Here is a 12,671-nt window from a genome sequence, read left to right as displayed (position 1 = left end):
AATTTACATTTTTCACAATGACCTGAGTGTGTTGCTTCCTATGCACTATTGTCTTGTGACAAACACAGAAATTTATTGTGCTTCTTGCCACTATTAGTTATTTTAGGGATCTGCAGAATTTGTTAAGTCAATTTTTTAAAAAGTCCCGACTAATTTGTTTGTCTTATTATCTGTATTAATTATTCTGATAGAGTAAAACTGTAAATTTAACTAAATCTGTAATAGAAAAGGGATATTTTCAAAACCTGCAACTTCTACATATAGTAATCATGTTTATTAGCTATTCCGTCAAAATTTTAAACTTAGTTTGACATTATGATAATTGAAAGTATCCTTTGATAGAGAATAATTTGATGTTGATACTGTGAGTATAATACTATTTTGTTGCAAATGATAATCTATTTTAATCCTGGATTGAGGCAAGGTACTGCTAGTGGATGTTGCTGCATCAAGTGTAAGTCAAGCCTGTCATTGCAAGCAAATATGCTGTAGCATGTGCCGTGTTTTATGTTGTTTACTGATGCTCTAGAGGATATGTTGCTGCATAATATATAATTTAGATCAGAAATGGTCAAATAATATTTTGGATTGTTTCGGACATCATATGTTTCCGGATGACCATGTTTATCATGATAACTCACGCTATAACGAAGAGTGTGGCGCCACCACACAGACATTGTAAATACTCGGATGATGGCTTGTTTATAAGATAAAGGTATCTTTTGTAAGTGACTGAGTGAGATGTTTTACAGTTGTTCTTGTGATTTACGAGAAAACGATCATGTTTTTTTAGCATCAGAAAAAAACCCATAACATGAGGATATTTCTAAGTTATTAACACTGTTTTCTTGTGTTTGTGAATTAGTATTTTCTTACCAACCAAAAATTGCAACCTAAAAAAATCTATGCTAAACTGTAACTGATCATGCTGATGTTGATGTAAACATAAATGACTTTCTTGGTTAAAGACATAAGTTTCTGGTTTGGATATGAAATTGGATTATGAAAAATCAATTATTTTGCTGACTGTTGTAAAATGTTACATGTCAGTCCTTGCATATCAGCTGATATTGATGACTGACATGTGTACCACTAGCAGTGTAATATGTCATACTCAGTGATACCTGTCATATCGGTTACACGTCCCATAGATCTTACTGCTTCATGTCACACCAATACCTCGCTCTGTTAGCCTGTAAGCTACTTAACTTGTCATTAACCTAGTGCAATATACAATAGTTTTCAGACGTATATGGTACTCGGGTTACTTTACTTACAGGCCAGGACCTCCACAGTTGACCTGTGAACTTTGGTAATTGTGGTGTCGGGCAGGAGGAGGGACGCCACACTTACTGACTAGTGACAAAGGAAGCTGCATATTGTCTGTGTATTGTTGTCAGCTGATCAGCACTGTTTGGCATCAGAGTCATCAGTCAGGAAGTGTTTTTAGGAAAAATATGTAGTGTCAAAAAATAGGGATGAAGTGATATATTTCACGTCCTAAAACATAAAAGAAATGTGTTAAGGTGACGTCTGTGTCCTGTGGGTAGGGCTGATTCGGTGACTTCAGGTCAGGGATCGAAGTGCAACTGTTTTCAAGTGTGCTTCACTTTTACTGTGGAGAGTAAAACCATATCCTTGATGTGAGTTTATAATCTTCCTGTGATTGTAGTCAATTAAATATTAACTTAGAGTTTGAAAAATAGATGTGATATATTTGGTATATGTTCTTCAAATTGTAGACTGCAGTAAGGACACTTGGAGTTTGTTTTAACCATACCATTGTGATTTTGACTGGCATTTCGAACCCTGCAGGTATATTTTTGAAACCATGTTATTAACTGGGATAATGTCATGTCTCATGTCAAATTATCAACTTTATGTTTGAAACATGTGATCTATGCAGGGATAGAAAGTGCTGAAAAATGCATTCATCAAGATGTTTGGGTGTTCCCTCTGGAATAAAAGTGTGCCAACTAGAAGATTTATTTTGATCCACTTTCAAACTCAGTAAAAGTCCCAAGGCTAAATAATTAGCAGTTACCTGTTCATTGAGATTGATAATACCCTTTCCAGGGCTCGATTTAAGGAACAGGATTTAACTTGCAACAGGTGCATGTTGACATGAAAACCAAGTTGCAGAAGACAATACCAGGTTGCCCCCTGGTCCATAACTGAAACATAGGCCAGTCGGCTGCCAGTGTCACGGAAATTATCATTATAGGTACAGGTACACATAACCTTGTAGTACCCACAGGGTGATGACATCAAGCCCAAGAAAGCATGGCAAATTACTCATAAAAGGGATTAGTGATATTTTCTGGCAAATAGAGCTTAGAGCCATTGTCTTCCTGAACCGATGTTATGTGAACAGCTAAGGGTTAGTAAGACACATATTAACAGCGGTAGAAACTAACATTTTTAGTCTACTAGCCCTTGTAATAGGATGACATATAGCAAAACCTTAAAATACCTTAACTATTGGGCAGTTTGGCAAGGGCTACAGAACGAGTGCCAATTTCAAACACTGGTTAAGTTTTTGACAAACACTTGGTGCATGAAGACATAACATATTAGGTTGCATCTTTCAACAATAGATTGCACTGGTGCATGTTTTATATGATGTTCAATCGAGCCCTGCTTTGTTATTTCTGAATACCCAAATTTATTTGGTGAATCATACTGAACATTATGCGTGTTCACTAGTCATCATTTTCCACATGTTTGTGATGTTTATTTGTGATGTTTATTTGTGGCTTCCTGTAATAAACATTGTTGCATTGTTGTTCAAATATAAAGATTTCTAAGTACACCCTTCTGGCAGTGGGAACTCATTTTAACTGTGCTATCACCGCAAAGGAATTACTTTCCATACTATGCAGGGTGGAAATTAAGTCTGCTAGTCTAAGACTTTTAAAATTCAGGAAAGGGTGCCATTTCCCTGTGAACTAACCATCACTTGTACAGAGATTAAAACTCTAGCAGGATATATTGTGTACTTAGGAAACAAATATGAATTTCTAACCCTCCAAGTATGTAAAATATCTGTCAGAATGAACTTGAAGTCATAGAATGTAAGGGAAATGGATTTTTAGAGACATGATGACGAAACATTTCATTTAATAAAAAAACATACAAAATTTATTAAAAAAACATTCACATTAAGTCATGCTTGTTTGTAAGCCCTACAACTAGTGACTTGACCACACTTTATTCCAGCCTGCCCCAGAGAGCTGGTGTGATACCCCCAGGATGATCTGAAGCCTGGGGTGACGACAGAGAGAAGACCCCACAGGAGACCACCGAGATCCACAGGTCATTGTGATATAGACATTTGTAGTTGATAGTGACCAGGCATTAATTAGGTGTACATTTCATGTGTCCATTCCAGTCGTGTCTGTCACAGACGAGACAAAAGAAGGCAGTGGGAGTGTTCACCTTGGGTTGGCATGCTTGTTTCCCTGTCAGCTGGTGTAAGTAGGACTCTCTTTGAGCTGATTTGTGTAGAGGATTGGAAGGAATGTGAATGAAAGCTTGTCCTTGGGTTTATAATATATCTATGTGTCTGTCTTTTTGAGATATTCCACAATATAGTGCCAATAAGGATTCCACAATTTTAACCACAAAGTTACATCATCAGTGATCCACTAGGTTGAAATATTGAAAATTAGATAGATTGGTGTGGACCTCATATTTCTACTTTTGGGATTCATCTCAAATGCAGTGATAGAAATTGACACTAGTCCTATTGTCCTTGCCAAAATGCCCAATAGTTGAGGTATCATAAGGACGAGTAGAAATTTGCCATTTTTAAGGGTTTTGGTATCTGTTAAGGAATAGTGTTAGACTGTTGGTTTCTATCACTGTATGTACAATTGATCCATGTTTGAGGGGATTGTGCACAATTGTTAAGACACAGCATTGTGCTGCATTGGGTGTTCTGAGCTACAGGGCTTGACTGTGTAATTGTAGCTTGGACTGATATATATCTTACAACATACGGATTCATAGAGATAAGGTCTTCCACATCCACTGGAGCTACTTGACATTCCAGCACAGTTGACGTAGAAGAAATCGACAAGGATTTGGTTGGATTTTAAGATTTGTACCCACAGGGAGGTATTCAGGAATACATCTTCCTGTTAGATATGGACGCTGATGGAACAATGTTAGGAAAGAGAATCTGTCTCATGAATTATATATACATTTTAGTGCAGTCATTATGTAGCCTTTTATTAATGTACATGTCGAAACGTGAAATCAGTGTTTCAGATTCTGAAAAGATGCAAGGGAATTTGATGCATGAGAAAAGCAAATGACATTTGATTTGTCATGTTTTCATTTCTTGTTCTTATGTTTTTGGATCAGCCCAATTTAACAAATATGAAATATAGGGTGTGCAATATAACTGGTATACCGCTATATTGCAATACAGTCATCAGCAATACACATTCAGCCATTGGGTATCAATATGTTCAGATACAGTCACAGAAAAATTAACATATTATTATCTATCTTGAAGCATTTGGCTGGACAGGATTTCTGTGTAAACCGTGTAAACAGCACATGCTTCCTATTGATGACATAATAGGTATTCTCATCTATCTATACGACCCATCTCGCATTATTAAAATATTAAAATCGTTATTTTGAGATCAGTCTTTGCTTCTTCACATTGTGTCTATCTTATTTTTCAATTGAGGGCGAAGTACCTGTAATGCTATGACATTCACTATGGGAAACATATTTTTTAATATGTTATGTTAGTTTGAGGGAAAATATTAAAATATTAAAAAAAATAAACATCGACCTTAATTTGAACATTTTCCATGTTGTTAAAACCACTGAATATGAATAGAGTAACTATGACATTGCTTCATAAAGTTTCTTATAGAAGTTAGGCAGTGAACGTATCCCCAAACATCAATATATATGGACCAGATATCATATGATTGGGAGGATACCATAGTACAGTTGGACAACTGGCAGGATTCAGCTGGGCATTGCTCTGTCAGTGTGTCTGGTAGGTGTTGTCTACATATCATTTGATGGAGAGCTGATACAGGGAAAGCGATGAAGGCGGACATGTTTGAACTTGAATGACTTGGTACTCCTGATACTGTCCTCTGATATCACATTCATTGTTCATATCTTACACTATCGTGAACTTTGATAGGACAGACCGATGTTTGGGGCAGGTATGTGGCATATCAGTGTTGGAGTTGTCAAGATGGATGTATAATCACACATTATAAGTGGTCTAATTGTGTGTGACTAGTGGTGAGTTATGATCCATATCCTTGCATAAAAAATCTCTTCTTATTATCTGATGAAGTAATAAGGTTCAACTTCACTGATGTATTGGCAGACAGTTAACATGTGGAACCATATGTTGCATTTATATTCATGTTAAAAAAACCCATGACATTTGTTTCCAGCTTACTGACTGACCCTTGTTATCCCCCACCCCAACGAAGTTGGTTGGGGATACAGAAATGGGTTCCATCCATCCGTCCGTCTGTGCTTGTGTGTGTGAGTGTGTGTGTGCATCTCAAAAATGTTTCCGGAGCACAACTCAGAAACCGTTAAATATTTCTCTACGAAACTTTGCATGTCTATCAGACTCATACTGAACTGGTGCCTTTTGCTATTTAGGAATTTTAGAAATTTTTATTTTTATGTTTCCATGGCAACAAGTTGGACTTAGGTTCTTTAGGGTAGAGTTCGTTTCGGGAGTGTAACTCAAAATCCGTTAAATACTTTCTTACAAAACTTTGTATGTCTACGAGGCACATACTGAACTGGTTTAAATGTTGGGTCAGTTACCTGGTTTGGGACCATAACGTGTTAAAGTGGGCGGGGATATAGATGACTTCGTCGACTATATGCTTGTTTTTCTTGAGTTTGAACCTTACTTTATCTGTATTCTTTTGCAAATTTGTTGTGCTTCACTTTAGATAAAACAGTCATTATCTTTAATATGGTGACACTTATGTGAAAGTAGGATTGTACTGATAAACTGCAAATAACGAACTACCTAATGACCTACTTACCCAATTACGGGTATACTGCAAATAGTGACCTACCTACCCGATTACGGATTTACTGCAAGTAACAACCTACCTGATGACCTACCTACCAAATTACAGGTATACTGCCAAAAGTGACCTACTTACCCGATTACGGATATACAGCAAATAACAACCTACCTACCCGATTACGGATATACAGCAAATAACAACCTACCTACCCGATTACGGATATACAGCAAATAACAACCTACCTACCCGATTACGGATATACAGCAAATAATGACCTACCTACCCAATTATGGATATACTGCAAATGGTGACCTACATACCCAATTACGATTACTGGAAATAATGACCTACCTACCTAATTATGGATATACTGCAAATAGTGACCTACCTACCTGATTACGGATATACTGCAAATAATGACCTACCTACCGGATTACGGATATACTGCAAATAATGACCTACCTACCTGATTATGGATATACTGCAAATAGTGACCTACCTACCGGATTACAGATATACTGCAAATAATGACCTACCTACCTACCTGATTATGGATATACTGCAAATAGTGACCTACCTACCGGATTACGGATATACTGCAAATAACGACATACCTACCCAATTATGGATAAACTGCAAATAGTGACCTACCTACCCGATTACGGATATGCTGTGAATAGTGACCACCTACCCGATTACGGATATACTGTGAAAATTGACCTACCTACCCGATTACGGATATACTGCAAATAATGACCTACGTACCCGATTACGGATATACTGCAAATAATGACCTACCTACCTGATTATGGATATACTGCAAATAGTGACCTACCTACCCCATTATGAATATACTGCAAATAGTGACCTACCTACCCAATTACGGATATACTGCAAATAACGACCTACCTACCTGATTACGGATATACTGCAAATAACGACCTACCTACCCGATTAAGGATATGCTGTGAATAGTGACCACCTACCCGATTACGGATATACTTTTAATATTGACCTACCTACCCGATTACAGATACACTGAATAAGTAACTACCTACCCGATTACGAATATACTGCAAATAACGACCTACCTACCCGATTACGGATATACTTTTAATATTGACCTACCTACCCGATTACAGATACACTGAATAAGTAACTACCTACCCGATTACGAATATACTGCAAATAACGACCTACCTACCCGATTACGGATATACTTAAAAAAACGATCCACCTTCCCGATAAGGCCACTTGAAGCAACTTGTGTTGATGTTGCAGGAGTTGATGATACAGCAGCTGAGTGTTGACTGAAGGCAACCATGACAGCTAAAACAGGTGGGTGTCTCACGCTTGGGTAAACAGCTAAAACAGGTGGGTGTCTCACACTTGGGTAAACAGCTAAAACAGGTGGGTGTCTCACGCTTGGGTAAACAGCTAAAACAGGTGCGTGTCTCACACTTGGGTTAACAGGTGTGTGTGTGTGTGTGTGTGTGTGTGTGTGTGTGTGTGTGTGTGTGTGTGTATATATATAAAGAAATTCTCTGATTAGTATATGCATTTGTATTTTTGAAATCAGCCAAAGGTGTACATTTTCATGTCAGTCTAGCTGTCCAAGAAGTAAGATGGCTGTCATGTTAGTTACTGTGTGTTCCAGGCAAAATTGATCCCAACAAGTTTGAGGGTGAAGGGTTAAATTTCCGTGCCAAATTGATTGGTGTTGACGATGTTGCTGAGGCACGTGGAGACAAGATGTGCCAGATGTCCATGCAGAAGCTGAAGGCCTCCGTCAAGTCAGCCGGGGAACACAAACAGAGAATTGTTGTCAACGTCTCACTGGAGGGGCTCAAGATCATAGATGGAGTCTCTATGGTAGGTGGCAAGGATGATAATCATGTAGATCTTATGGTGGTGGTGATGATGATGATGATGATGATGATAGATAATGTTCCATGAAGTTTAATTGTGTTATGATGCATCATCATCATAACAGATGAAGCCTATGGTGGGTTGTGTGTATGATTATGGTTGGTTGGGTGTTTGTTGTTTAATGCCGCACTCTGCAATATTCCAGCTATCTGACGGTGATCAGTAGATAATCAAGTCTGGACCAGACAATTCATATGATTGATATCATGAGCATTGATTGACACAATTAGGATGCGAAGACATGCATGAACCAAGTCAGTGAGCCTGACCGTCTGATCCCATTAGTTGCCTCTTACGACAAGCATAGTCACCTCTTGTCCCAAGCAGGGGTTTGCTGAAGACTATTCTACCCCGGATCTGCACGGGTCGTATGATTATGATTAAGATGATGTGACATGAGAGTTATCTTCAGGTGTTGTTTCAGGCTATCCAGTACACACATGCAGTTCACAGGATCTCCTTCATAGCTAGGGATGTGTCCGACTCTCGGGCCTTCGGCTATATATTTGGTGTGGGAGATGGAACACACAAGTTCTTTGCAATCAAGACAGAAAAACAGGTAAATGACTGGACTGGGATAGATCCAAGCTGATTGACTGGGATAGATCCAAGCTGATTGATTGACTTGGATAGATCCAAGCTGATTGACTGGGATAGATCCAAGCTGATTGATTGACTGGGATAGATCCAAGCTGATTGATTGACTGGGATAGGTGATTGATTGACTGGGATAGACCCAAACTGATTGATTGACTGGGATAGCTGCAAGCTTTTTGATTGACTGGGATAGACCCAAGCTGATTGACTGGTACAGACCCAAGCTGATTGATTGACTGGGATAGACCCAAGCTGATTGACTGGTACAGACCCAAGCTGATTGATTGACTGGGATAGACCCAAGCTGATTGACTGGGATAGACCCAAGCTGACTGATTGGCTAGGATAGACCCAATCTGAGAGGTAGTACGAACATATATACTCCATATTTACATTGTAATATTATATATCCTCTATATATTTTGGGAGAGGGCTATTTAAGTTGTGAAAACTTGGGCCCAGTCCTTTTCTTGTGAATAAAATATGTTTCAATCAAACATATGGTAAAAAGTCCATCTTGGGTCACAGGCTTGCTCATACTTAGATGTTCTCCTGAAGTTAGAACAAATGGGTCTATTAGACTCATTTGGGCAATAATTATGTTTGTTTGTTGTTTAACACCACACTCAACAATATTCCAGCTATATGACGGGAGTCTGTAAATAATCAGACAATCTTACCCCAGATCTTAATGGGTCCAGTAGTTATTTCATCATATCAGAAGTCTAAACCTTGCAAGTCTAAGAAAGATGAAAGTTTAGTTATCAGAACATGTCTTATAATTTTTATGCCAATATTTTTATGCCAAGTTTCCTGCAAGTGGGCCAAAAAGAGCCCCTAACCTGCCTCGTCTTTCTGGGGAATTGACTCAGTAAGACTTGTTCCCTGTATAGCCATGAAGATATTGTTTCCAAGAAGAAAATAACATTTTAAATTGCTGTTATGTTTCTGTGCTGTCACAGGCAGAGCAGCTGGTGCTGACGTTACGAGACTTGTTCCAAGCCGTGTATGACATGAAGAAACAGGAAGTGGAGGATGCCAAGAAGAAGCAGGAGGAAGACCATCAGCAGCAGCAGCAGCAGCTGCCGCCAGAAACACCAGTCGCTGAAGGGGAACAGAAACCAGCGGAGGCCGCACCAGATGCACAAGAAGCAGTGTACCAGGTGAGACGTGACACACAGCAGGAGAGGGTTAGAGCTGAGGAGTATCAATCGTGTCCCAGGCCTTGCAGATTTGGCACAGTTTCGGCCTGTGACCACCAACTTCAAGCTCAAACTAAATTTTTCCATACCATGTTAATGTCAATGCTAGAGGGTCCAGTACAGGACAAATAAACTTCTATATGATATATTGCAAGAGACGTTCTTTTTTACTTGAAATGAGAATAATTTCATTCTGTGCAAATATATTTAAATTTTGAACAAAATACATATCTGTAGAAGACACATGGTGCAGCTGTCCCTTGTTTGACTACAGGTTCCAAACAATGATGTGTCACCTGACAGCCCTGAGCATATCTATTCAGTAAGACATTTGTGGCTAGACACTAATGCTACATGCCTAGCAGTTCTCAGTTGCTTCTGCTACACAATAATCAAGTAGCATTTCACTGTAACTTACCTGTTGCCCCTGTGGTGAATTGGCATATATTCTTGGTGAGGGCCCCTGTTTCTGCTGCTTGTGCCCTCAGTATGGATGTTTAGTGGGTTTAGTTTCACATCACCTCATGCTGAGCTCATGTTTTGGTTAAAGAGCATGTGGTGACGGTTTGCTTAGCTCTGTGACGTGAGTGTTGTTATTTTGTTCATCACCTGTGCATGTTTGGAAGTGCTTAACATAATACTGTACAGTCACAAGTTTAGTTCAGTGAAATGAATAAATTATGATTTAATCAAAATGTTTTTTTTTCAAATTTTAGACTAAATTAATCTCACAATGATAAGACCTGCTGCTCCGAGTCAATACCTCTCTTCATGGAGATCCTACAATCCCCCATATCAGGTCAACCCTGAATATACTTTGACTGCCCAATCTAAATGATGCATGGTTCTTCAACCAATCAAATGTGTCTCCAAAAAGGGTTTCTTTACCACTTTGATTCGGAAATACTGATCTTAACAAAAGATTACCACACAAATATTCTCTTCATAGCAACCTTCAGAAACTACAAGGTGTATTATCTCACTTTTCATTAAAATACTAGCTTCTGATTGGCAAGGAGTTAGCACTTACTTTCTATGAAGCTCGCTCATGTAGCCCAGTGTGGAGTCAGTCGGTACACATCATAGGTAACTGGCATATCTTGAATAAGTATCGTTGAAATGAACCGATGTTTATCCGAATGTATTGGGTAAAGGAAGTAACTCAGCTTGTTTGCGTCAACTGCTACGACTTTTGCTAACTCTGTGAAACTTCAGACATATATTCAAGACCTGTATGTATGAATGTGGATGAGATATATTAGTTGTCCACTGATCCCTCGGGGCATATAGTGTGATCTGTGAGGGATCGGGGCATATAGTGTGATCTGTGAGGGATTGTGCATATAGTGTGATCTGTGAGGGATTGTGCATATAGTGTGATCTGTGAGGGATTGTGCATATAGTGTGATCTGTGAGGGATGGGGCATATAGTGTGATCTGTGAGGGATGGGGCATATAGTGTGATCTGTGAGGGATCGGGGCATATAGTGTGATCTGTGAGGGATGGGGCATATAGTGTGATCTGTGAGGGATTGTGCATATAGTGTGATCTGTGAGGGATTGTGCATATAGTGTGATCTGTGAGGGATTGTGCATATAGTGTGATCTGTGAGGGATTGTGCATATAGTGTGATCTGTGAGGGATTGTGCATATAGTGTGATCTGTGAGGGATTGTGCATATAGTGTGATCTGTGAGGGATTGTGCATATAGTGTGATCTGTGAGGGATGGGGCATATAGTGTGATCTGTGAGGGATGGGGCATATAGTGTGATCTGTGAGGGATGGGGCATATAGTGTGATCTGTGAGGGATGGGGCATATAGTGTGATCTGTGAGGGATCGGGGCATATAGTGTGATCTGTGAGGGATCGGGGCATATAGTGTGATCTGTGAGGGATTGTGCATATAGTGTGATCTGTGAGGGATGGGGCATATAGTGTGATCTGTGAGGGATGGGGCATATAGTGTGATCTGTGAGGGATGGGGCATATAGTGTGATCTGTGAGGGATCGGGGCATATAGTGTGATCTGTGAGGGATGGGGCATATAGTGTGATCTGTGAGGGATCGGGGCATATAGTGTGATCTGTGAGGGATGGGGCATATAGTGTGATCTGTGAGGGATTGGGCATATAGTGTGATCTGTGAGGGATGGGGCATATAGTGTGATCTGTGAGGGATGGGGCATATAGTGTGATCTGTGAGGGATTGGGCATATAGTGTGATCTGTGAGTGATCGGGGCATATAGTGTGATCTGTGAGGGATGGGGCATATAGTGTGATCTGTGAGGGATCGGGGCATATAGTGTGATCTGTGAGGGATTGGGCATATAGTGTGATCTGTGAGGGATGGGGCATATAGTGTGATCTGTGAGGGATGGGGCATATAGTGTGATCTGTGAGGGATTGTGCATATAGTGTGATCTGTGAGGGATGGGGCATATAGTGTGATCTGTGAGGGATGGGGCATATAGTGTGATCTGTGAGGGATCGGGGCATATAGTGTGATCTGTGAGGGATCGGGGCATATAGTGTGATCTGTGAGGGATCGGGGCATATAGTGTGATCGTGAGGGATCGGGGCATATAGTGTGATCTGTGAGGGATTGGGCATATAGTGTGATCTGTGAGGGATCGGGGCATATAGTGTGATCTGTGAGGGATCGGGGCATATAGTGTGATCTGTGAGGGATCGGGGCATATAGTGTGATCGTGAGGGATCGGGGCATATAGTGTGATCTGTGAGGGATGGGGCATATAGTGTGATCTGTGAGGGATCGGGGCATATAGTGTGATCGTGAGGGATCGGGGCATATAGTGTGATCTGTGAGGGATGGGGCATATAGTGTGATCTGTGAGGGATGGGGCATATAGTGTGATCTGTGAGGGATCGGGGCATATAG

General features: G+C 39.9%; 1 protein-coding gene across 6 annotated transcripts in view; it reads left to right on the top strand.

Moving 5' to 3' along the window:
* LOC124111921 (disabled homolog 1-like) overlaps positions 1 to 12,671 on the top strand; it is a 39,862-nt gene that overhangs the window by 5,399 nt on the left and 21,792 nt on the right. For all 6 annotated transcript variants that reach the window (XM_048399846.1, XM_046471834.2, XM_046471835.2 and 3 more), the window contains exons 2-7: positions 3,220 to 3,315; positions 7,323 to 7,379; positions 7,699 to 7,913; positions 8,395 to 8,529; positions 9,530 to 9,730; positions 10,044 to 10,091. In XM_048399846.1, the coding sequence (XP_048255803.1) occupies positions 7,364 to 7,379; positions 7,699 to 7,913; positions 8,395 to 8,529; positions 9,530 to 9,730; positions 10,044 to 10,091 (615 nt within the window). In that variant the 5' untranslated portion in view covers positions 3,220 to 3,315; positions 7,323 to 7,363. The remainder of the gene's footprint in view (positions 1 to 3,219; positions 3,316 to 7,322; positions 7,380 to 7,698; positions 7,914 to 8,394; positions 8,530 to 9,529; positions 9,731 to 10,043; positions 10,092 to 12,671) is intronic.

Source organism: Haliotis rufescens, unplaced genomic scaffold (genome assembly GCF_023055435.1).
Source record: "Haliotis rufescens isolate VD_foot unplaced genomic scaffold, xgHalRufe1.0.p SCAF_2, whole genome shotgun sequence".
Taxonomy (NCBI): Eukaryota; Metazoa; Mollusca; class Gastropoda; order Lepetellida; family Haliotidae; genus Haliotis; species Haliotis rufescens.
This window is presented reverse-complemented; position numbering and strand designations above follow the sequence as displayed.